Genomic DNA, 26,818 nt, shown 5'->3' with positions numbered 1-26,818 from the left:
CACAAACAAAATAGGACTGGCAGAACGCACTATTATCGTTCTAGTATCGTAAGATAGCTGCAAAAATAACCCCAATAAGAGGTAAATAGAGTGACGGCTAAGGAGCAAACAAACGTGGAGCACAAAAAGGGTATACATTTAAGAATGCAAAAATCTAAAAAATAAAGACAAGTAATAAAAAGAAAAATACTGAAAAGGTATACGGATACAGGAAAATAAGTAAAAAGGGCAATGTTTTGTGACTGACTCCTCCTTCAAAGCTGTTCCCACAAGTTGAAAGCAACTGTAGTACTTTCTTTGCATAAAAACAAACTAGATTTCTTACAATACAGCAAAATCAGGAGGGCAGAAATGTGCGCAAAATCCAGTTACAAGTTTGATTCAATACTGCTCGCAGCTCTGTCGCAGCTCACTTCCCAGCCTGTACTGACTATTGACATTGTACGATGATATCAGATAACCACATGTCTATAATTAGGCAACAATAACATGTTTTTAAGAGCAATATGGATTATTGCAATGGAAATAGCCAATATTTCATTTTCAGCCTCCAAATGTTAACAATCAATTTGAAAAACATGGATGGAATCTCAAATTTGACTAATCTTCTTCTCATACAATATGTTTATTCAACCTGTGGTTGTTGCTTCTGTACTGTTCCTTTTGATCCTACTGTGCATTGTTTCCTCTCTTCAAATCCCCCTTTGATTGTTATTATCAGATAAGGCTTTTTTGTTTATAATTTCTCCTTCTTCTCACGTCTATGAAATGTGCTCTTCTATTTATTATACATTTATCTTGCTCTGCATGAACTTTCTTATTAAACAGGTACAGGCATACCCCGGTTTAAGGACCCGGTTTAAGGACACTCACTTTAACTACACTCGCGAGTAAGGACATATCGCCCAATAGGCAAACAGCAGCTTGTGCATGCACCTGTCAGCACGTCCCGAACAGCAATACCAGCTCCCTACCTGTACTGAAGCTGTGCGCAAGCGGGGAGACTAGAGCCTGTTACAAATGCGTTATTTACATCAGTTATACACGTATATAACAATTGCAGTACAGTACATGCATCGAAAAGTGGAAAAAAGGTAGTGCTTCACTTTAAGTAAATTTTCGCTTTACATACATGCTCTGGACCCATTGCGTACGTTAATGTGGGATATGCCTGTATACTGTAAATCTTACTGCTAACAAATTTTCTAAAATGTCTGTACCTTACCCTTACATATTGGAGCTGGAAAATCCCATCCATACATCCCATTTGCATTTTTTGTGCATGTGGCATTACTGTCTCCAATCATTTGGTATCCTGGTTTGCAGTAGTAGTAAACTCTAAATCCAAGTTCTACTCCTGTCTTATTCAAAATTCCACCATTATTTATCATTGTATTCAAACTACAATAGGCAGCTGGGGAAAAAAAACACATTAGAAGGAAAACATTTTTCAATTTTTTATTTTATATATGTTGATGACCTATGAGAGAATGCATAGTCAAAGACATATTACCAGACATTAAATTACATCCCAAAAGATTTCAGTTATTGTGATATTTTGACAATCCTCAAAATGACCTCACAAATTGGCATTTAATTAATCAGCATTACACAGGTATAAAACATAAATTAAATACCAAAGCTTTTTGACCATAGTTGGCCTTTTGATAAAGATAATATTGTTTTTTTTTATGATGCTCAATTGTGATACAAATATAACTCTGGCACATCTTAGGAGCTTTATCTAAACTGTTAAGTACTTACAATACATTCAGTACGGTCTTAACAGGGGATGTATTTAATACTTGAGATATACAGGTCTTGTAAAATCAATGTGATATTTTCTATTCTGAATATGCATTCTTTATTATAAGGATTAGGTTTTCATTGCTGAAGTGAGCAATGACTCATGTGCCATTTTTTTTATTTGTTTCTTGCCATTACGATTCTTAATTCTGAAATAGAGAAATTCTAGAATGCTTATCAGACAAACAAAGATTAAACCTGGGTATAGTGGAAAAGTAAAATATAGCAGCTATTAATGCTATATGTAATTTCACAATTAATTCATAAAAAATAGAAGAAACTATAATGCTGCAGTGAATTATTTTCAACGAGTTGTAAATTAGCATACTGTAGAAATACTGATATGGAAAATATTATTTTGCACAAATTTACTAACCTGAATAACGGATCTTGAAACCTTTTTTATTTGTTGCATGGTCTGTGGACCAGCGAAGATAAACACTATTACTTTTGCTTGTGAAATTTTGTTGTCCAGTTAGATTGCCACTTAAAGCTACCAAAAGAGGACTTTGTCCAGATGGTCCTTCAAAACAGAATATAGATAGACAATCATCACATGTCGATGTCAAAAAGAAAAAAATATTAATTCATTAAAATAAGATGTTTTGGTGGTGTTGATGTATTCTTTGGAATAAAATGCTTGTTGTTATTATTTGTGATTGCAAGTCACACCCTTTTGCCTTCCACTAATGAAAGTGATTGTTAATTTTCCTTATGTTAGGGCCTTATTCAATATGTTCCAAAATGATCGATCACGCCGTTATCAGACAAAAATTCTATTGACTGCAATGGGCGTTTCTGGCTTTTAAATGCTGTTTCTAACTATATTGCATTACCCCCTTAGAATTACAATATAAACATGAGTAATTGATTTCAAATGAAATGCTGCTGAGTAATTGTTTAATCTATAATTTGTACAATGCAAACTAAGAGCATTGTCTGACCATACAGTAGTTTATGACATGTAATTTTCTTATAAACATCTAATGGTAAAATATGTGGCCCAAAACTGTGATTTTTATTGTGAAATTGTGCTGTCCAGTTAGATTGCACTTAAAGCTACCAAAAATGTACTTTGTCTAGATGGTCATTCAAAACAGAATATAGATAGAAAAGCATCACATCTTGATGTCAAAAAGAAGAATTTATTAAAATAAGATGTTTTGGCTGTGTTGGTGTATTCTTTGGAATTAAATGCTTGTTAAGATATTATTTGTGATAACAAGTCACACCCTTTCACCTTCCACTAATTAAGTGATTTTTAATTCTCTTTCTGTTAGGGCCTTATGCAATATTCTTCAAAGCGACCGATCACACTATCGGACAAAAATTCTATTGACTGCAATGGGCGTTTCCGGTGTTTTACAGCCATTTCTAAATATACTGCAAAATCTACATTGTGTATGTAGCCCCGAGGTAAATTTAAACTCTCTGGCCCCTCTCCGCGAGTGCCGTGTGGTAGCGGGTGCCGCCGGAGGCTGCGACGGACCCGCCGGCACTTCGCGAGGGTGGGGGCCAGAGCAGGGAGCAGCTTGCGGTGTTCTGGTGCAGGACGGTTGCCGGGGACGCGATCGGACCGTCGCTAGGGCCGCGATCGCGTTGCCACCGGCTCAGCGGCTGGAGGATAGTGCGCCGCCATTGCGCGTAGGTTCGCGCATGCGCAGGGACCGGAAAGCGCGCGATAGGATCCCCAGTGCAGGGAGAGATCGCGCGAGAGTAGGGAAGAAGATAGAGAGGTTGAGGCGGCCATTAGGGGTTCGCGCATGCGCAGGGCAAATGCGCACGCGGCCCCAATGCTTTAGGCAGCCCCTGGGGACTACAACTCCCAGGAGGCTTAGGGAGACAGAGGTCAGGTGCTCCCTTGTGGCCAATAGGGCTGGAGGAAGCTCAGCCCGGGAATATAGATACATTTCCCGGGCTTTGCTGCGTCAGTCAGGCAGAGGAGAAGGAAGGAGTAGGAAGGGTGCAGGGAGTGCGTGGCTCCTGTACCAGGTAAGGGTTCTCCCTAGATCCCCAGGCAGGCCCCAATTCCCGGTAAGGGCAGGGGGTAACTGAAGAGGGACGGCCCTAGCTAGGGAGGTCACCCTTAGGAGCGGAAGGTGCAAGTTTGGCAGTGCCACAGCGGAGAGGGCTGTGGGCACTGGCAAAGAGGCACAGTGTGCAAGCAGTGGAATTGCTGCGGGTTCCAGTGAATGGTGTGTATCATTCAGGTAGCTGTGTGTGCGTGCAGCTGTGTGTATGTGTCGCTGCACGTGCTGGGCGCAGTGTGTGCAGCGTGTGTGGATCCCTGCAGGCTGACAGTGTGAGCGGTGTGTCAGCTGCAGGTGCTTTAGGAGTATCTAGTGAATAGTAGATACAGATAGGACTGGGTAGCTAGGGGAGGGGGCAGGTTATTGTTCCACAGGCCCTAGGAGTTTCCCTCAAGCCATCCCAGGTTGCGGTTCATCAGGGACAGGCCCTAGGTTAGGGTTACTGTCACTCTAGGAGTAGTTAGGGTTAGTTAGGGATAGCGGCGGTTGCTGTTCCCATGCGGTTGGTGTGACCGAGAGACGGTTGAGTTCCCGTGGAGCGGTGGGACCCTCGTTGGGGTCCACGGCAGAAGTACCTGGAAAGGATCAGACGGACGTCTGACCCTTTGAGAAGTGTGTTGCGGTCCCGAGCATCGGAGTGCTCGGAAGGTACCTCTGAAGTATTATAAGTGCACCAACTTAGCCCTAGCTTAATTTAGTGACTGCGCAGTCACCCATGACCTCCGTAGGATTACGGGACATTTGGGTGTGGGGGATCACAGGACACTGGGTGGGAACACCAGACATTGGGCTGAGGTGATGCGGATAAAGCATCAGGTTATGTTATGATGTTATCTAATGTGTTATAGTATTTGCTATGTTCTCAGTAAAGTGTTAGTATTCTTTCTATCGTTATGTGTGTTATTGTATTTCTTACCCAGGGCTTTCTTTCATAACGGGGGATCCTGGGTAAGTGGAGGCGCTGCACCAGGTAATGGTAAGGGTTTCCCCAGGCTCCCAGCTAGTGGAGGCTCAGATCTCCTGGAGCCACAGGTGTTATGCAGTACCAGTAGTCCCTTATAGCAGGTGTGTTGCAGGGAAAGGAACCGGTTAGACCACGAGGGGCCAATGTGAGATTGGGTGGGTCGGCCGGTTCACAAAAAGGGTTACATTTGGAGGCTCTGCTGAGAGATCAGACCTGGGGTGCCCTGTACATGTTTTTGCTAAATTGTGTCCTATTTTTGTTCCACCATGTGGGTGCTCTCAAAGCAGGAGGTCTACGCTTGGGCCTTGAAGGTGAACGTGACTCCTAACCGCGTGATTGCCGTGGGGGCAGTCCCGGCTGGCGTGCCCTTGTTAGAAGTCCAGGCGCAGGTTCGGAAGCTCCCTGGACTGGCGGGTACGTGGGTCAGAGGGCGAAGGTATGATGACACCATGCAATGGAGTACAGTCCTGATATATGTAGGCCAGACCCTAAGCGAGGAAGATGGCCCTAAGTTCTTAAATTTGCCCGGGGGCCCGACCGATGGGTGCCCCTTTATCTACCCTGACTTGGCAGTTTCTACCTGCACCGAGAGCCCTATAGACATTGACCGTGAGTCCCACCTAAAATGGCGGCTCCCGCCAAATCAAAATGGCACGTGTGCGGCTGACTGCCAGCATGCACAGGAAAATGTTGCAAACCTTCTCCCAGGACTGGCGGGAAAGCCAGAGCCCCGCCCCCACACTGTGAGTGACTCAGAACAGAGCTCGCAACATTCCCTGAAAGACTGTGCTGCCCCTCCTCTAGAGTCCACCAGGGGGAGGGAGTGTCTTGAGCAGAAATCAGAAATTTCTGTTCCCCCTAAGGAAAGCAAGGGATGCCGAGAAAAACACCCTTGGCTGTATAGAATCGTACGGGCCCCCCATTTAGTCTTGCCAATGGTGGTGTGCCCGTGTGCGTTAAAAGAATGGAAAGCGATGGGTGGCTGGCTGGACGGAGCATCTGAGTCACCAGTTGCTCTCACGATGACCGTGGTAGACGGGGAAGAATGCCTGCACGGCCGTCTGAATGAATGTGAGTGTGCCGTTGGCGAGCTGACCCAAGGGCCTAAGTGTCCTGACTGTGCGGCGCAGTTCCTGCAACCCAAACCGCCAGCAGCAGAGGACTCTGTTGCAGAAATGGAGTGTTCCATCCCCGAGGATGAGAGAGACTGCCAGGGGTTACACCCTGATGTGTATGAGCCCTGGAATTTGTCAGGAATGGAGGTCATGACGCTAATGTGCCCCTGCCTGAGTGAAGCCCTTAAAGATGGAGTCGAACCATCTCAGTTACAGTTAGGTTTCAGGTCAACTGAGGTGAATGGAGAAATGTTTACCCAGTGTTGGAGCCTCAAATGTGGCTGTTCCCGGAGGGAGGCACTGGCGTGAGAGCCCCAATGTGAGTGTTGCGGGGCCTGGTTCCTAAAGCCTATCCTGCCCCAGGCGGCGGAACCAGCCGAGAAAGAAGAGGAGGAGCTGGACCTCCCTCCTACAGTAAATGATACTTGTCCTCAGTTTGTCTTAATTCCAGAGGCCTCCGGGGACCCGTGTGTCCAGACCACTGTTGCAGACCCTCTCAAAGGGAACGTGCAAATGGAGGAGCAGGAACCTCTGATGGCGGGACCTGCGGAGAAAGAGGCGCCTGATGGTGCTACCGAGGTGGGTGAAGCCGCTACTAATTTTTCCACTTCAGCGATGGAGGTGGTGGAGGGGCTGTGTGCCCAAACAGACTTTCAAGACGCTGAGCCAGAGCCGCTGAAGGCGGAGCTCCAGATGTCGGTTCCAGACCCGGTTCCCGAGCAGGAACCACCGAGACCAGAACCACAGATCCCGGAAGGCCAGGGTAAGGTGTTTGTACCCCCGCCCATGTGTGATGAGTCTAGCGACCAACCGAGCGTGGTGATGCGCCTGCCGGCGGACCACTCCAGTGAGATCATCGAGCCAATCACCTCAACTGATACAGACCATGATGTGGGCCCGTGTGCCCTGCAACGGCCAGTCCGGCCTACCACCGAGGTACCAGCGGTCCCAGGCTTGGGATCAGTACCTGCCGACAACGACAGGGGTAAGTTGACTGCCCCAGGGGTGTCGGGTGTGAGCTCCCCGGTGATCGTGGAGCCTGGTGACTCCAAAGGTAGGGTCACCTGGGCGATGGGCTCACCCCGTCATCGCGTCCTGGTGGAGATGTCTCCCCCAGAAGATCTCTGCGGATCATGGAACGAATCCGACCTCATGAAGGTATCCGGTGTAGCGGACCGGAGCGACACATACTCCTGTGAGAAGAGTCTCCAAGCGGGCCTACCCGAAGAAGATGTGCCGTCCGCGGAAGAAGTCACCATTAAAGGGATTGTTGGAGCGGACAAAGACTCTGTTGAGACCGCTCTGGTAGTTGTGGCCTCTCCCAGGTGCGCGATGGAGCGCTATGTTCGCCATGTGGTGGATTGAGGCAAGAGACTGAACCTCCCTGTCTCCCGTGGGACGAGACCGGAGGATCCGGCAAGGGTCAATACCCAGGACCCCTTACTATTTTTTTTCGCGAGGGGGAGGCGGGGTTTTGACAGAAGAAACAGGTCTAGAGTTCCAAAAGACTCACAGGAGTCAAGGTGGGATACCCTCACCCAGTCTGTTAGGGGCACTCCACTCTGAGACTCAGCTGGCCTCGGGTATCCATGCGGGGATGTTGGGTACAAATGGGGAATTTCTTGTGTTTGATGTACCGGTTACAATGCATTTTCCATTATATAACCCACTGTATGGTTGCTACCCAAGCGAGGGCGTTGGGATTCTGCGAAGGGGAGAATGTAGCCCTGAGGTAAATTTAAACTCTCTGGCCCCTCTCCGCGAGTGCCGTGTGGTAGCGGGTGCCGCCGGAGGCTGCGATGGACCCGCCGGCACTTCGCGAGGGTGGGGGCCAGAGCAGGGAGCAGCTTGCGGTGTTCTGGTGCAGGACGGTTGCCGGGGACACGATCGGGCCGTCGCTAGGGCCGCGATCGCGTTGCCACTGGCTCGGCGGCTGGAGGAGAGTGCACCGCCATTGCGCGTAGGTTCGCGCATGCGCAGGGACCAGAAAGCGCGCGATAGGATCCCCAGTGCAGGGAGAGATCGCGCGAGAGTAGGGAAGAAGATAGAGAGGTTGAGGCGGCCATTAGGGGTTCGCGCATGCGCAGGGCAAGTGCGCACGCGGCCCCAATGCTTTAGGCAGCCCCTGGGGACTACAACTCCCAGGAGGCTTAGGGAGACAGAGGTCAGGTGCTCCCTTGCGGCCAATAGGGCTGGAGGAAGCTCAGCCCGGGAATATAGATACATTTCCCGGGCTTTGCTGCGTCAGTCAGGCAGAGGAGAAGGAAGGAGTAGGAAGGGTGCAGGGAGCGCGTGGCTCCTGTACCAGGTAAGGGTTCTCCCTAGATCCCCAGGCAGGCCCCAATTCCCGGTAAGGGCAGGGGGTAACTGAAGAGGGACGGCCCTAGCTAGGGAGGTCACCCTTAGGAGCGGAAGGTGCAAGTTTGGCAGTGCCACAGCGGAGAGGGCTGTGGGCACTGGCAAAGAGGCACAGTGTGCAAGCAGTGGAATTGCTGCGGGTTCCAGTGAATGGTGTGTATCATTCAGGTAGCTGTGTGTGCGTGCAGCTGTGTGTATGTGTCGCTGCATGTGCTGGGCGCAGTGTGTGCAGCGTGTGTGGATCCCTGCAGGCTGACAGTGTGAGCGGTGTGTCAGCTGCAGGTGCTTTAGGAGTATCTAGTGAATAGTAGATACAGATAGGACTGGGTAGCTAGGGGAGGGGGCAGGTTATTATTCCACAGGCCCTAGGAGTTTCCCTCAAGCCATCCCAGGTTGTGGTTCATCAGGGACAGGCCCTAGGTTAGGGTTACTGTCACTCTAGGAGTAGTTAGGGTTAGTTAGGGATAGCGGCGGTTGCTGTTCCCATGCGGTTGGTGTGACCGAGAGACGGTTGAGTTCCCGTGGAGCGGTGGGACCCTCGTTGGGGTCCACGGCAGAAGTACCTGGAAAGGATCAGACGGACGTCTGACCCTTTGAGAAGTGTGTTGCGGTCCCGAGCATCGGAGTGCTCGGAAGGTACCTCTGAAGTATTATAAGTGCACCAACTGGGCACTAGCTTAATTTAGTGACTGCGCAGTCACCCACGACCTCCGTAGTATTACGGGACATTTGGGTGTGGGGGATCACAGGACACTGGGTGGGAACACCAGACATTGGGCTGAGGTGATGCGGATAGAGCATCAGGTTATGTTATGATGTTATGTAATGTGTTATAGTATTTGCTATGTTCTCAGTAAAGTGTTAGTATTCTTTCTATCGTTATGTGTGTTATTGTATTTCTTACCCAGGGCTATCTTTCATAACGGGGGATCCTGGGTAAGTGGAGGCACTGCACCAGGTAATGGTAAGGGTTTCCCCAGGCTCCCAGCTAGCGGAGGCTCAGATCTCCTGGAGCCACAGGTGTTATGCAGTACCAGTAGTCCCTTATAGCAGGTGTGTTGCAGGGAAAGGAACCGGTTAGACCACGAGGGGCCAATGTGAGATTGGGTGGGTCGGCCGGTTCACAAAAAGGGTTACATGTACAAAACAAACTAAGAGCATTGTCAGATCCTACAGTAGTTTATGACATGTAATGTTCTCATAAACATGATTACAGTGAAAAAAATGTCGCCAAAAAACTTGTAATTTTATCATTCACTAAAATAAAAAATATTTCTATATTTCTTACCATCAAACATCTGAAGCTCATCAAATTGTTTTTCACTTTGAAATGTTTCCACAAATATAGATATGTTATAACCTGGTTCAACTGTAATGCTCCAAGAGCAGGTCTGAGAGTTGGGGTAGTTTCCTGGATATCCTGGACTTAGAATTACACCAGATGAATCCGAACGTATTTCATTTGCAGGACATTGTGCTATGAAAGAAAACACCAAATAAACATTTTAATGAGTACTGTATTAACAACCAGCCATATTTGTTTCTATTGTATATCACTATATCAGTTATAGTTATACATTTTTATTAAGTGCCAAAGTATTTAGGAAGTAAAATAAAAATGTATCCTGAATGAGAATATAAAAATATAAATAAAATGCATTATGCATAGATTATTTCTGGACTACAATTTTTAGGAGGTGTTTAAATCTGTAAATGTATTAATCTGACAAGGTTTAAAAGACTTCTCGTTTATCTTGTTTTTGCCGGCAAGCGCCTCATCCCAATATGTTCCTTTTATAATCTTTTTTAGTCTACTAAAATCTGCCTTTGTAAAATTAAGAGTCATTTGATCAATTATTTTAAATTAGACCATGTTATGATCATGGTTTCACAAATGTTCCTTCACTTGAATATGTGTTATTACTTCTACATTGTTTGATATTAATAGGTCCTGTAATGAACCCTTTTCCTACTGTAGTTGATTCATTAGTTTGGCCACGCAATTGTCTTTTAGCACATCCAAAAAACTGTCTCCTTTAGCTGTATGTAAGTATATCTTTATATTATCAACAGCTGTACGTACTTAGTGCTTTAAAAGAGAGACAATAGAGTAGAGGGTATTATAGTACAATAAGTGCAACAAATACTGTAAGATCATACAATAGGAAAGGAAATCCCTGCCCCAGAGAGCATACAATCTAAGTGGTATGATTAGAAAATTACAGAGACAGCAGGTGAAGGAATAAGTGTAGTAGTTAGTTGTCATTGGTAGAATGGACTCTGGGTGTGTGATAGTAGCCATGAATCTAGGCTATTGGAGCGTTCCATTAGTGAAGTGAGTTTTAAGGGTGGGGAAGGAAGGTGCTTGCTGCATACTGAGTTTGAGGGAGTTCCACAGGTAAGGGTCAGTGAGAGGAAAAGGTTTAAGGCGAATGAGAGCAGTAGAGGTGAAAGGACTTGGAAAGGGGACAGTTGGGGGTAGAATACTGGAGATGACCAGGGGCATAGCGAGAGATCAAAGCTGATGTGTAGAGGAGGACCAAATGAGTGGAGAGCCTTCAAGGAAAGGAGGAGAACTTTGCCTGTTAGTAGAGATGGCCAATTTTTTTTGTGGGTATGGATCCGTGGATTACTATGGAGGAGCTTTCTAATTTTAGCAGTCGCCAGTTGTATATATATCCCCTCAAATGTCCCTCCAAACATATTAAGGGGACATGCCTGTGCTGAAAAAGGAACACACCTGAGGTACCTGGCTGAGAGATATGATAATGTCTATGCAAAGTATATTTAAATGAGTCCTGCCCCCACACTTCCTAAAATGATTTAATTACCTACTATATAGAGTTGATAAGCCAAAAACACCAGTATAATGACTGGAATTGTGTTAGACCCAACAGAACTAGAACCCATAACCACATATTTTCTAGGATGCAGCTCTAGCAGTGTGAACTAAACCAGCTGATAGGTAGCATCACTGTCACATCACTGTCACATCACTCACATCCTACTTTTGAGCTGCTCACTGCTCTAGCTATTAGGGTATCTTACAGGTATTTCAGGTGTGCTCCACAATGAACATTAAACTGTGAACCAGGAAGTGGAAGTGGTCTGCTTTTAAAGGAAGCTAGGGCGCTCATGGTGTTACATGAAGGATATGCACAACAGTGGCTACGGTACAACAGAACAGGAACACAAATATTCACCGTCCTATCTGCAAGACTGCCAGACACATATTGAATTGAAATGCTTTATTTTAAAATAAATTAAATGCTACAAACTGCAGGAAGTGATTCCACTTGCTTCTTTAAGCACACCAAGTGTTATTGGTTTTACAAGTCTAAGGCACCTTATCAACAGGATATGGTGTCAGAGCCAAATGTATCAGAAGTTGCACCCCCACAATCTCTGTTATTCAGAACAACAGCTGTAGCAGTCTACTAACAGCATACCTCTAAGGCCATGCTTACAGTCCTTGTACGGCGACGGCGTGACGGCGTGACGTCATCCGTCACCGTTGTAGCAGCGATTTTTGCTTATAGTGTTAGAGACAAGACGGCGACCAGGGGGCATGGCTGTGAGCGGTTCGCCCTCATAGGCTGAACCGCTCACATGACCGCTGACGTCATGCTGTGGTCGCTGAAAAATCAATTTTCATTGACTTCCAGCGATCACGACCAATCCGTCGCTCCATCGCATCGTTCCTACTATAGGCGCACACAACAGATTCAATACAATTGTTTTGACATGATGTTGCGTCGCTGTCGCCGGGACTATAAGCGCGGCCTAAGGGATATCTATTTTGTTGATTGTAACCTTAAACTTAAAACACAAAATAATAAAATGTATTGAGGGCTATGAGTTACCCGGGCCAGGTGACATTAAATAAAAGATGAACAGAACATGGGCAACTTCGTTCTACTGGGTTAGAAGAAAATGGGCGCCACCTCCACTGCTCTAGGGATTACACAGTTATAAATGTGGTTTGACAAAGAAGCACTATTATTATTTGTAGACAAATATTATTGGTACTATCTGAATGTCATATATTTAGCTCTTATTAGATCAGGTCTGTACAATCTTGTTTATATACTGTAGATTGTACATGAGGCAGTAAATCCCTTCTACTGTATGTACCTATCTATTTATGTGGATATGGCCTCTTTCAAGGTGACTGCACCTCTTATTAAGCTAATGTGAGATTTAATTTGCATTATCAAACAAGCTCTAAATCAGGAGTTTTTTGTTCTGAAAATATAAATATACAGGCTTTGGTCATTGCTTATAATTTTTCTTAAATTACCACGAAGTACTACTGTAGGTCTCACTACCAGGGAACATTGTGGTATAATCACCCTCAAATCTTGTGCATTTTATAATTATGTTTTCTTTCATTATTCACTTAATTCTGTCTCTTAATAAATGTGTAACTTTTTAACGCACTTAATTTGGTTAATACATCACAGATAGTACACCGTGTATTATGTTAATGTATCCTCTATTCTGCAGCTCTTTGGAGGTCCTTTCTCATTCTATTTAATTGTATAAGTATTCAAATTTACTTTGTAAAGGTCATGATACATCTCTAAGGGGTATTTTACCCACTTGGAGTATTTAGGAGTACACCTCATCTAAAGGATTGACTTTTATCTCTATTCTAATAGAGATTTAAATAAAACATGTTTCTGACACACACAATTAAAAACAAGGTGAAGCACAAATGTGACAGCAGTGCTAGCAATCAGCATCCCACTGCTAGAGCTGTAGTAGCCGCTAAGGTAATTAAGGGGTTAACCCATCCCCCCAAACCCCATCCCCGAGGCCTAAACACCCTCCACCCCCAACATACAACCTAGTGGGTCATGTTCCTTGACGCGGGACATTTAAACTTCAAGGTGATACTGTTACCCGCTACGTAGGCCTGTACTTTGGGGTGCAGGAGGTCCACAAAACTAAATTAATGCGGTTCAGCTCCGGAGACACCCTGCTTCAATTCTAGGTACTAAAAATAAAAACGGCATGATCACCTGTAAGAGCTGTGCAGAGATAGGGACAGCTTCTCTCTGTTCTCTCTGTGCAATTCTTCCAGACTGGTTGAACTTGCCCAATTTTATCTTCAAGGCTTCGGGCATTAGCAAGCATACACTTAAGGATGTCGCCAGTCGGTGCTATTGTTTTAGATGTTATAGTATTTGTTTTCTTAAATACTACTGCCTTTCTACTTCTGTACATGTAGCCCTGATTGTTTTTTGGGCTATAGGTCTGCTCTCCTCCTGGCAGTAAAGCCTAGTAAGGGTAGGTTTGCCAGGAGTAATCATGGGTTATCCCCACACATAGCAGTGCATTGAGTCGAAGGTAGTGGGATCAAGCCTTGTGTCCAATCTGAGGCACAGGGGTGGTGCCTACTGGATCTGTATTTAATGCATTGCACTTCCTGTATTTAGCCAGTCTGCCGCTACCGTGATAGAGGCTGGTTAACCCAAACTAAGCTGTCAGTGCTCTGGAAGTTTGAGGCCCTCCCTTAGGGGAGCAGTGGGAAACCGTTACCTCTTATCCCATCAGGGGATAAGGGAAGAGCAAGGACCACTCTTGGTGCCCTTTGTCTGGGAGTGGATCCAGGGACATCCTGAGGGTGGGCACCCTCTGAACTGCTATCAACTGCTGCTGCTGAATACAGACACCAATAAAGAATCCTGTGTTTTATTATACCTCCAGCCTGAGAGTGAAGTCTATTGGGAGGGGGGGGGGACGAGATTCCTCTGCAGAAACTTCTCCCCATACACCTGGGGGCTGCATGAGATTGAGGCGCTACACCTGTTCGTGCAAGACCCCAGAAGCCTGTCCTGTCATTCCCCTATACCATCATGCGGGAGACCCAGGGCCCCTATTACCTTCAGGTTTGCACCACACTATGCCATGTAACCAGAGCGAGTTTCCCAGAGATAGGCCCTATATGAGATTGGGTGGGGGAAACAGGGTTACACACTGTATACTTTAATCTTTATAGTGTTTTTAGTATTATCTGTATTTAAAATGGGTTCATCCCTACATCATTGATGCTTCCGAATCGGATCCCTGCAATGTTAATCCTCCAGTCAGGGGCCACCACGATCACATGACCGTAGTTTGGCCCGGTACAAGAGACCCTTGCTACATCTGTCCCATAACATAAAAAAACATATTTTCCATTTTACATACATAATGTATTCACCATGGCATATAAAACTTAAAGCAGGAAGAGCTTTCATTTTAAACATTAAACAAATTACTAAAAGGAATTAAAAATTTTTTTTAATCCAAAGACTGTTTTTTTATTAAACAGTCAAAAAGGTCCTTAAGACATGTTTTATACAATATAGTCTCTTGGCTACAAAACAAGGGTAATACTGTAGACGAAGCGCTGATTCTAGCGTAAAACGCATTGAGGGGGAGATTATGGTGTAGCTGTGTGTTCGTGAGGTTCCAATAAAGTTTTTGTTCTAACCCGGAAGTGCCCTGAAGTTTGTGATAGGCTGTAGCGCCGGATCCTTTCCTTCCCATGCTGTTTCTTCAGAAGGCTGCACACCCAGAAATCGGAGATTAGAGGAGAGCAGGACCAGGTCTGTGAGCCTACATAGGTAAGTTTTTTACTTCCCGGCTTTGACCTATATCTGGTCCGTGCATACTCTCCAGCTCCACTCTATGTGACACTCACTGACACCACAGGGTGCTATTACTAACTGCCGGAGTGCAGGACAGACTTTTTCATCGCTAGTGTGACGATATAATGAAAGTGCCCAGTGAGAGAAAATTTATTAAGACATATAATGAATAATGTCGCTGAATGCGACGCTATACACAAACATATATAAAGTGCCTAATGTAGATGTGTTTAAAGCATAATAAAGATATATGCAAATAAGATAAATACAATAATATCATATCTAAAGTGCCTAATAAAGAAAAATGTGTTAAAGGCATAAAAATTATGCAAATACAAAAATAAATACATAGTTGCTAATAACACATACAGTACAAACTAATATAGAATACACTTGATAATGAAAACAAATTAGACTATAATAAATCAATAACACAATCAATGACACATAAATAAATCCAATATAACTATAAAGACAATATTCCATAAAAAAAAATGTTTCTATAAAAAATGTTTCCATAAAAATGATGATAACATGGTGAATATCAGTTATTACACAATATTCTATCTAAGGAATGGTGTTAATTCAATTTACTCATTAAACCCCTTTGGATGTTTAGATTCAAAAGTATATATCCAAAATTGTTCTTTTTGTAACAAGAACAGGTCTCTATTTCCCTATCTTATTTTTTTAGGGATACATTCTATACCCATACTTTTTAAAGATGATGGATTACAATTATGAACTTATTTGAAATGTTTCAGTAATTTGGTTAGGGGTAATCCCTTTTCCACCATTTTCAGAATGTTTTTAATATTCCGTAGGTGTTCTAGGATACGTAATTTCAATATTCTTTTTGTTTTGCCAATGTATTGCAAATTTCAATTGCATTGCAATACATATATAACGTGAGTTGTAAGGCAATTTATGAAATTACGGATAGAATATGATTTCTGTGTGACAGATGACATTGCCTGTTTCCCAGTCATCATGTGCTTACAAACTTTGCACTTCCCGCAGTTAAAATTCCCAACTATTCCCAGTTGGGTTTTAATGTCTTTAGGGGCTTTGGTATTAGTTCTCACTTGACTTGGTGCCAATATCCCCTTCAAATTTTGGGCCTTTCTAAAGAATATATCAGGTTTAGACCTTAGAAGTGGACCCAACAAAGGGTTTAACTTCAAAATCCCCCAATGTTTGCACATTATCTTTTTTATAGAACGATGCGCTCTATTGAATTGGCTAATGCATCTTTTGCATAGATCCAACCTTTCTTTTTCCATCATTATCCTGATTTTTCTTTAGTTTTTGTTTATATTGTAACAATGTTGGACGTCTCACTTCTTTAACTCTCTCAATGGATGAATTAATGAGGGATTCCTCACAATTTTTCTGAAGGAATCTATCCTTTAAAAAGTCAGTTTGTATAATGAAGTTATCTGTAGTACTATTTCATTTTAATAGCATAAATTGATTATAGGGGATATTAGAAATCCAGTGTGGATTATGGCAACTAGTGGGATGTAAATATGAGTTCACATTTGTGTCCTTATAGTGTGTTTTTGTTTGGATGGCACATCCTTCTACAAAAATCTCAAGATCTAAAAATTAAATGGCTACAGTGCTATTCATACCACTGAACTTCAAATTATATTAGTTGTTATTAAGAGATGCCACGAAGTCAAGGTAAAAACATCCACTGCCTTCCCAAATGAACAAAATATCATCTATGTATCTCCTCCACAGCTTCAGCTGTGGAGGAGATACACCGAATATAGATACAGACTCCTACTGTCCCATGTATAAATTAGCGAATGATGGGGCAAATGTAGTCCCCATCGCTCTACCTAAAATTTGAAGGAAATAACCAAAGTCAAATAAAAAATAATTGTGATTTAGTATAAACTCAATAGATTTAAAATAAAATCAATCTGTGAAAAAGGTAATGAATTGTGAGTGACCAAAAAATGTTTAATAGCCATCAACCCCTTGGAGTGTGGGATGCTAGAATAAAAAGATTGTACATCTAGAGTGGCCCATCGGTATCCCTCTTTCCAAGGGAACTCACCTAAAATTTTAAGGACCATAGTTGTATCCTTCAAATACAGTAGGAAGGGAGTGAGGTGACTAATGGCTGTAAATAAAAATCCAAATAAAATGATAAATAAATAGTGTGCCAACAGATTGCTGAATCCACAAATTGGATTCTACAAATTAGTCCACAGGTTGTATTCAATGGTGGTTTTTGATGATTCCACACGGATTAAAACCAACCAAATCTGTTGTATATTTTACATCACAAAAATGATTTTTGGGGAGAAAATGTGAGAAATTCTCAGGAAATGGATTTGGGCAAATTCACCCATCTCTAAATACACAATACACTATACTTCCTACTACTAGCTACAGTATGTATGAAAAACAACCCTTAATTCTGTTTTAATATAAAATTTGTATCAATGAGGTATTCAACAGAGATTAATTAAAAATAATTTCAAATAACAAATGATGTGTCGTATGTACAACATTACTACATGAAGTCTTTTGATTAACATTTTTTGAAGGTTTGTTTTAATTTTTAGTTCTTAAAATGTGATACAGGCATACCCCGCATTAACGTACGCAATGGGACCAGAGCATGTATGTAAAGTGAAAATGTATTTAAAGTGAAGCACTACCTTTTTCCCAATTATCTATGCATGTACTGTACTGCAATCATCATATACGTGCATAACTGATGTAAATAATACATGTGTAACAGGCTCTATAGTCTCCCCGCTTGCGCACAGCTTCGGTACAGGTAGGGAGCCAGTATTGCTGTTCAGGACGTGCTGACAGGCGTATGCACGAGCTGCTGTTTTCCTATTGAGTGATATGTACTTACTCGCGAGTGTACTTAAAGTGAGTGTCCTTAAACCGGGGTATGCCTGTATACATTTTTTTAATACACATTCTCAATATCTAGGTCACAATGTCAACCTGGTGATACATTTGTTGTCATTTTTCACACCACTATTGGCCTCAGTTTTGCAATGTGATTACTTTGATACATACAGTACTCCCCCAACGTGGCTCAGCCTAGTAGTTGATAAACAAAATCACTAACAAACTTGCAAAATTAAGTATGATAACTGCTGATCTACTGTAGGTCATATGTAATCAAATGTTTTGCAAATTTTTAATAAATCTGTAAATCAATATTTATTATTTTAATTTACGTTTTCAACTTTATATAAACATGCAGACATAGTTGAGATCACGCTAGCATTCAATTCTAATGACAAGAAAGTCCCATCATTTTATTTCACAAATACATGAATGTATATTTTATCACATGGAAAAATACCAATGCATATTTTACCAACTTTTGTGTAGTTGTTCTCAAATCCTATACAATTTCCAAAAGATTATACAGTGTTCTACCTTTCAATCTAATAAATAAATTAAAATACACCTGAACCTAGGTTAATTAGGAACCCATTAACATATATCTGTTTAAATGGGTTATGATATCTACTGTAGTATGATCAAAATTAGACAGAACATCCAATAGACTATATGTATACATTATAAATAGTTTGTATATGTAAGGAATCCACTACTGGCTTTGACTTTTGCCTTGCAGACCTGTGCAGTTGCAGGCTTCCTCTGGCAATCTATGGCACAGGTGCTGCCTCTCATTGCAGCTTCTGCCCTGTGCTACTTCATTGGAGGAATTCTCACACACCCTCCTCCTGTGATTGGATCTCCGCCCTTTATATTCTAGGCGTTGGCTCTGAACCAGCGCCGAGCATAATTATTCCTACCTCTATGTTACTGTCTCTGCCACAAACCACCCCAGGCCTCTCTCCTAGCGTTCTTACCTTCCAAGTTCCTGAGTATCCAGAGGTCTGGTCCTGGACGTCTGTGCTGAAGCGTTGTTGCCAGCACTGGCCTGCTGCTATCTCCTTGCAGTGGCCTACCCTGGACGTCTGTGCTGAAGTGTTGATGCCAGCACTGGTACTGCTGCATTCCCTCCTAGCAGTAGCTACCCTTCCTGTCCTGTGGCCTGCCGCTATTCTCCTGTAGTGGCCTATCCTGGACGTCTGTGCTGAAGCGTTGATGCCAGCACTGGTACTGCTGCATTCCCTCCTAGCAGTGGCTACCCTTCCTTTCCTGCGGCCTGCTGCTATCTCCTTGCAGTGGCCTGCCCTGGACGTCTGTGCTGAAGCGTTGATGCCAGCACTGGCCTGCTGCTATTCTCCTGCAGTGGCCTACCCGGGACGTCTGTGCTGAAGCGTGTTGCCAGCACCGGTACCTGCTGCATTCCCTCCTAGCAGTGGCTACCCTTCCTTTCCTGCGGCTTGCTGCGATCCTCTTGCAGTGACCTGCCTTGGACTTCTGCGCTGAAGCGTTGGTTCTACCCGACGCTGCCCTGCGGTGAACTTCGGCCAGCCTGCTGTCTCCTCCTGCTGAGATCGGCGTCATGGGCCGAGGCCGCTCCTCGCGCAGAAGCCACCCCCGCGCTCACGCTCCTAAGCTGAAGCGGGGAAATCCTGACTACCTGTTGCCGAACTCCTGCTTCCATAACGACGATGCTGCCTTCTCCAATCCTGACCCTGCGATGTACGACTACGAACTGCGCACTCCGGATCAGTCTGCGTGGACTCAGGTCGGTGATTATATAACCCCACCTCAGCCCCGCGGTCCGGTCCCGGTTTGTGGCGAGCATCGGCGTAACAGTATGCTCGGCCCGTTAAAACCGGACCGCGCCGTGGCGGGGGATGGCAATTTTCCAACTGAAGTTATGTCCCGTCCTGCGTATCAGTCCCACTATGAAGGCCAGTATTTGTGTGAAGTAATACCCCTGATGGATGAAATGTTTACCTATGAAGGTTTAACCCCTTTGCAAAGACAATGCCGTTGTGATCTCTTTATTAAGGCTTACTGTATCCTGAGCTTAAAACAGTCTCTAGCCGAATGTATTCGCTCCCCTGATTCCCCTTTAACATGGGATAATGTGAACCCTATGGAACTGGCCGACGCCCAAGAGGCAATCTATGCCCTGGCCTCATCACTGGACATTCATCTAGTAGAACAGAGCGCCCTCCTCATGTTGGCTCAGTCTCAAGATACACTCCATGTATTTTCCTCAACACTAGACACTCACATAATAGAACAGGATCCCCTCCTTGCCAGCTATGCTGCTGCTTGGCAGATTCTCTGTGCTACCAGTCCTGTTACTAAACCTGTGGGGTTACCTCTCTCTCCTAAGAATGGTCAAACCATTTCTCTGTCGCTGCCCGCTAAGGAAGAAGCTGCCACGCTCCCTAATCCTGAGTTAACCTCCCTAAGTTCTGTCCCTGAGGTTATTTCGGTCTTAACCCCTGCTAGTCAGGCTTATGCGTTCCCCACTGTAAATCCCTGCAGTACCCAGGTCAGTGTGTCTTCCCTAGCACCAGAGAATGAATCCTGTTTGCCCTCTTTTCCTAAACCAAAAATTCTAAGCTCTGTTTCCGAGGTTTTTTCTGTATTAACCCCTGCTAGTCTGCTCTGTGAGGTTCCTACTGCTACCCCTAGTATTCCGCAGTCTAATGATAGGTTCCTAGGGCAAGAGGCAGAACCCCCTATGACCCCACTCTCGGAGACTAGCTTCTATTTCTCTGATTCTCAGGTACAGAGTAATTTAACCCTTGGGGTTTTTCCTATGTTAACCCCTGCAGGTCAGCCCTGTGAACCTTCCTTGGTAGATCCCTTTAGTTCGTCAGTCAGGGACACCTCCTTAGCCTCAGAGGATCAACCCCTTTTGTCCTCTGACTCGGCTAAAATTCTCGGGGCTATGCCCCCTGAACTTTCGGCAATAATACTGGCTCCAGTAAAAAGTATTCTGGAGCCGTTTGTTTCTCTAAACCTGTTCGCAGAATCCCTACTCCTAGGTATTTCACTCACCCCGTCTGCCACTCAGAGAGCTGAGACCCCTGCTTCTGAGCATAGACCCCTTTTCGTGGAATCTGTTGTCGTTTCTGAAGTCCCAGACACTCTTTCCCAAATACCCACTTCAGAGGCCAGCACAGTCGTGGTTGCCCCACTTGCACTGTCTGAGTTCTCCTTTTCCCAAATCCTAGGGTTTAAAGCGAACAGTACATATTATTCTCCTTTCCAAGTGACCCCTTCTGAGATCAGCGTATCTGCTGTTGCTTCCTCAGTACCATTAAAGTTAGGGCCCTTCTTTTTGAATGATCAGGCTTTCAAGTTTGAGACTCCCTTTATCCCTGACTTTGTAAAACTGCAGTCCCTTCTCACTGTAGTTAAAAGTTCTCCAGCAGCCGCTGAGTTAAGCTTTGCCGCTGCCAAATCTTCTGTTATAGAAGCAACCTTGCCTAGCTTACTTCTGTCTGCCCTATCTGTGATGCCTATCACCTTTACTAAAATTTCTGTTTTGCAAGGTATTTCTCCTAGTAAATCTGTGATACCTGCCATTCCTTTAATCAGTTCCAAAACCCCTGTCACTAAGTCTCCCATGGAGTCTGATGCCCTCACTAGGGATTCTCAGGGACCCAATTCTGTAACAAGCAAGATGTCCCTTGTGTCTGTTGGAGAGTTTACCCCAGTTTCTCTCACGGATCATGCCACAGCCTCCGGGATGATTAAAAATGACTTTAAGTCTGGGATGCCCATTCCTGTAATAATACTGTTTCACGCTGATTCGCCCACAGTATTCGGGGTATCCACTACTGACTGTATGTCTACTACCACGCACTCAGGGGTATCGCATTTGGAACGTTGCCTTTTTTCAGAAGATCCCGTCTTTAAAATGGACTTATTTTTCTCTGTGTCTTCCACAATACTTGGGGTACTTGCTATTGACTGTCCTGTCCCAAAACTAGGGTTACCTCTCAAAAAGGTGCCTGGAGCTACCGATGTTAAAGACCCTATGTTTAAAACAGTAACAATTTGCATTGCTTCTCCCACAGTATCATGTGAGACCTGGGTACCTGGGACCTCCACTCCGAAGCCAAGCTCTAGTTCTCTGTCTTCTTTCTCTGTGTTGGAGGCACCCAGCTTTAACCCCAAGACTTTTTTCCCTAAGGTTGATGCACCGCTTAACCGCCTGCCTTGTTTTTTGGATAAAATCTGTTTTCTCACCTTTCAAACAGACTCCTTACTCGCAGGTCTCTGTGCGGTGCCCAAAGTGCCCAATCGGTATGGCAATTGGCCTCTCCCTAAGACGAAGACACCCTTACTGGACCTCGTCGCTTTACCTGAAGCGTCCGTTCCTGTTCTCTATGGGTCCACTATGGGTATAGACATGCCTATTATGTCCTTCGCCAAGGCCACAATTTCGGATTTGATTCTCTCTAAAGATCACAAACCAAAGGAAGCGGATCCTTCTTCAACTGCCAGTACCATGAGTTGCATACACACTGCTACAGACTCTCGCAAATTGCTTGGGATAGCAACCCTGCTTGGTATCAAAAGTACCGCTGCAATAGTGTGTAGTGAACCCTCCCGCCCCATTCCCTTGCTAACCACCACCCGGAATTCCTTGGAAGCTAAAGACTCTCGCAACTTCCTCCGTGCTGATTTCACCAAAGACAATGCCTTCTCTGAAGGTCCCTCTGCCATTTTTGTCCGACAATCTGTGTCCTGTGTCCCGTACTCTTGGACTATTACTATGCACCGGACACCTGGCTACCGTCCTTCCGATGTTCCCATTCCGGAGCCCTCAGGTCCCATTGTCCATGTACTAAGAACTGCAGTACCACCGCTGTCTTTCATGGCACTCGCCAATGTACATCTGGATTGTGGACCTAATTCTCGCCGGAGACACTTCAGGAACAACTCAATGTCTCCCAGACCTATGAATGGTCCTGTTCACCCAGGCTTTTCACCCAGTGGTGGGGGTACTGTAAGGAATCCCAACAAACTATGGGCTTTCAACGCCACCTCTCGCCTAAGGAGGTTTAGGAACAATTCCATGTCCCCCAAATCTGTGATGGATCTTGTTCGTCCGGAGGTCTCACCTGAAGGGGGGGGTACTGTAAGGAATCCACTACTGGCTTTGACTTTTGCCTTGCAGACCTGTGCAGTTGCAGGCTTCCTCTGGCAATCTATGGCACAGGTGCTGCCTCTCATTGCAGCTTCTGCCCTGTGCTACTTCATTGGAGGAATTCTCACACACCCTCCTCCTGTGATTGGATCTCCGCCTTTTATATTCTAGGCGTTGGCTCTGAACCAGCGCCGAGCATAATTATTCCTACCTCTATGTTACTGTCTCTGCCACAAACCACCCCAGGCCTCTCTCCTAGCGTTCTTACCTTCCAAGTTCCTGAGTATCCAGAGGTCTGGTCCTGGACGTCTGTGCTGAAGCGTTGTTGCCAGCACTGGCCTGCTGCTATCTCCTTGCAGTGGCCTACCCTGGATGTCTGTGCTGAAGTGTTGATGCCAGCACTGGTACTGCTGCATTCCCTCCTAGCAGTAGCTACCCTTCCTGTCCTGTGGCCTGCCGCTATTCTCCTGTAGTGGCCTATCCTGGACGTCTGTGCTGAAGCGTTGATGCCAGCACTGGTACTGCTGCATTCCCTCCTAGCAGTGGCTACCCTTCCTTTCCTGCGGCCTGCTGCTATCTCCTTGCAGTGGCCTGCCCTGGACGTCTGTGCTGAAGCGTTGATGCCAGCACTGGCCTGCTGCTATTCTCCTGCAGTGGCCTACCCGGGACGTCTGTGCTGAAGCGTGTTGCCAGCACCGGTACCTGCTGCATTCCCTCCTAGCAGTGGCTACCCTTCCTTTCCTGCGGCTTGCTGCGATCCTCTTGCAGTGACCTGCCTTGGACTTCTGCGCTGAAGCGTTGGTTCTACCCGACGCTGCCCTGCGGTGAACTTCGGCCAGCCTGCTGTCTCCTCCTGCTGAGATCGGCGTCATGGGCCGGGGCCGCTCCTCGCGCAGAAGCCACCCCCGCGCTCACGCTCCTAAGCTGAAGCGGGGAAATCCTGACTACCTGTTGCCGAACTCCTGCTTCCATAACGACGATGCTGCCTTCTCCAATCCTGACCCTGCGATGTACGACTACGAACTGCGCACTCCGGATCAGTCTGCGTGGACTCAGGTCGGTGATTATATAACCCCACCTCAGCCCCGCGGTCCGGTCCCGGTTTGTGGCGAGCATCGGCGTAACAGTATATACTTACATACCGTATAGCAAAATAGTTAGACCAGCACACACAGTCTGAATTTAAAGGGATTTATTAACAGGATGAGTATAAACTCTGTATGAGCCGGTCTATCTATTTTGCTCTATGCTACTTTCCCAGACCAGCTTTATCCCTTTTGGAGTGCACATATATACACATATACACAGACATTTTCAAATTTGTCCCTCCCATTAATACAAATCAATGTGTTAAATATGCTGCGTTATTACCACAAGTTTTACAGTGAGCAACATTGAAAACAGTAGTAATGCATTATCTCCTTAACACATGCAATGTTTATCTAATTATTTCTTGCGTTATTCTGTGTCAATAGGTGTAATAACGTTTACTACATCTGTAATACAGCTATGTTAAAGCAATTTATGTCTTTTAAATTGTTAGTGATTCTTCATGTGCAAATTGTACTTGAGATGCGGAAGGTAGTAAAAACCAGACATGTTACTCAGTGAAACAGGATCTAGGAATCATTCCAACTTTGGCAATGGATGCTTTTCTGCCAGGCAATATAATTATAGACCTTTTCTCCAAACAGCAGACAATACACTTTCTTTAAACGAATGATCAATGACAAAAATATAATTATTATTTCTTTCAGGAAGTTGTTAAAAAATAAAATACTGCAAAAGGTATGTCTTATGCAGTCAGTGCTGAATGACTTATAGACTTAATATCCAATGTTAAATGACTTATCTATGCCGGCATCTTAGGCAGTTCATAAGCATCTTGTCTATAAATTGATAATATATATTTATATTTTTTTTCATCATGATTATAAACGTTATTGTTAAATCCTCCAAAGAGTTTACTGTTTTGGCAAAACCCATACAAACATAGCTAAAACATAGTGAATGACCATACAAATATGGATCAAATATATTTTCTGTGCGTTTTACACATATTGTAATGTAAACTCTAAAGATTGTAAGCTCTCAAGAACAGAGCCATCATCACCACTTTGCATCTGTTTGTGCATGTTTGTGCCCACCTGTATGTAACATATTTTTGTAATACACATAACTCTGTTCCCCATTGAACCGCGCTGCGGAATATGTTGGCACTTCACAAATAAATGATAATAAAATTATAAAAAATAAATGGAGGGGAGAGGGACAAAAAAAAACAGATAATGATCTACATAGAATAGATAGGGATGGGGACATAGCTAGGGGTCATGGAGGTGGATTGGGGCAAGTGGGAGTTTGGCAAACAGGGAGACACCCATATTAATTACATATAACACTAGAAAAGTCTAAAGACTAAATCCATTTGGAGCAGATAAGATAGTACAGACTGGAAAAAACTTAAATGAATGCTTGCTAAAGTAAGAGGCCTGACAGATAAAATGGAGGAGATTTAATAAATATGTACAAGGGAGCAGTATGAAATCATTGGCAGTAAAGAAACATGGGTGGGATGAAACTCATGACAGGGCAGTTAATTTAGAGGGTTATTCTTTTTTTTCGGAAGGATCAAGCAAATAGAAGAGGAGGTAGAGTATATTTATGTTAAACTGGATATAAAACTTGTCATAAGAGAAGATGTTTATGAAGGAAATGATGAAAATGTAGAGACCGTGTGGACAGAAATTAGCAGTGGAGGTAAAAATACAAAGGAAATGTTTGTAGGGATATGCTATAAACCACCAAATATCTGTGAGATTGAGGAAGCTAAAATACTTTTGCAAATGGAGAAGGCATCAAAACTGGGTCATGTTTGCATAATGGGGGATTTTAATTATCCGGACATAGACTGGGGCAATGAGATTAGAATTACAATGAAAGAAAACAGGTTTTTAGGGATGCTTAATGACAATAAATGACACCAATTTTGAGGAACAAACCAGGAGAGGGGCAATACTGGATTTGGTCATATCAAACATTGTAAAAGTAATAGCAAATATTCAAGTCCAGGAACATTTGGTAATAGTGATCATAACGGTCTCATTTGAAATAAATGATAAAAAAAAACATATTACATGGGTTCAATAAAGACTTTACATTTTAGGAAGGCAGATTTTAATAAATTGAGGAATAATCAACAAAAAAATTAATTGGGATGATGTTTTTGCAAGGGAAATGTGGAAGATAAATGGGCAGTCTTTAAAATATTGTTAGAAAAGCAAACATATCAGTGTATACCCTTGTGTAATAAATATTAGAATTATAACGAATGTAACAAAAGTTGTAAAAGTGCAATAAAATGAACAACAATTGAAACTGAAAAAAGGATTGCAACAGAAAGCAAGATAAACCCTAAAAGTTATTTAAGTACCTTAATAAAAAAAAAAATAGAAACCCAACAAAATATAGGTCTCTTTCAGTGTGAGATGGGCAGGCAACTTATTGGAGATAAGGATGAAGCAGAGATATTAAACACATTATTTGCTTTTGTATTTACCAGGGAAGAATCAATTGCAATAATAGTGCCATAGGAGGACGTCACCACCTCTATATTAAAGAACAATTAGTTAACGGAGGAAGAAGTACATAGGTGAGTGATCAAATTTAAGTAAATAAGGCACCTGGCCCCGATGGCATACATGCAAGAGTTCTTAAGGTGCTAAGTTGACTAATAGCCAAACCATTAAATTTAATATTCAAGGACTCCATTTCCACAAACTCAGTACCACAAGATTGGCGTAAAGCAGATGTAGTGCCTATATTTAAAAAGGGAGCTAGATCACAACTGGGGAATTACAGACCTGTAAGCCTAACAT

General features: G+C 44.0%; 1 protein-coding gene across 1 annotated transcript in view; it reads right to left on the bottom strand.

Moving 5' to 3' along the window:
• The window catches only part of CSMD1 (CUB and Sushi multiple domains 1), a 2,556,145-nt gene that overhangs the window by 203,320 nt on the left and 2,326,007 nt on the right, over window positions 1–26,818 (bottom strand). The window contains exons 47-49 of the mRNA XM_075598211.1: window positions 9,562–9,750; window positions 2,183–2,329; window positions 1,226–1,414 (exon numbers count right to left, since the gene is read on the bottom strand). Coding sequence (XP_075454326.1) covers window positions 1,226–1,414; window positions 2,183–2,329; window positions 9,562–9,750 — 525 coding nt within the window. The remainder of the gene's footprint in view (window positions 1–1,225; window positions 1,415–2,182; window positions 2,330–9,561; window positions 9,751–26,818) is intronic.

This window comes from Ascaphus truei, chromosome 4 (genome assembly GCF_040206685.1).
Source record: "Ascaphus truei isolate aAscTru1 chromosome 4, aAscTru1.hap1, whole genome shotgun sequence".
NCBI lineage: Eukaryota > Metazoa > Chordata > Amphibia > Anura > Ascaphidae > Ascaphus > Ascaphus truei.
The sequence above is the reverse complement of the archived record's forward strand: the minus strand, read 5'-3'. Positions and strand labels throughout refer to the sequence as shown.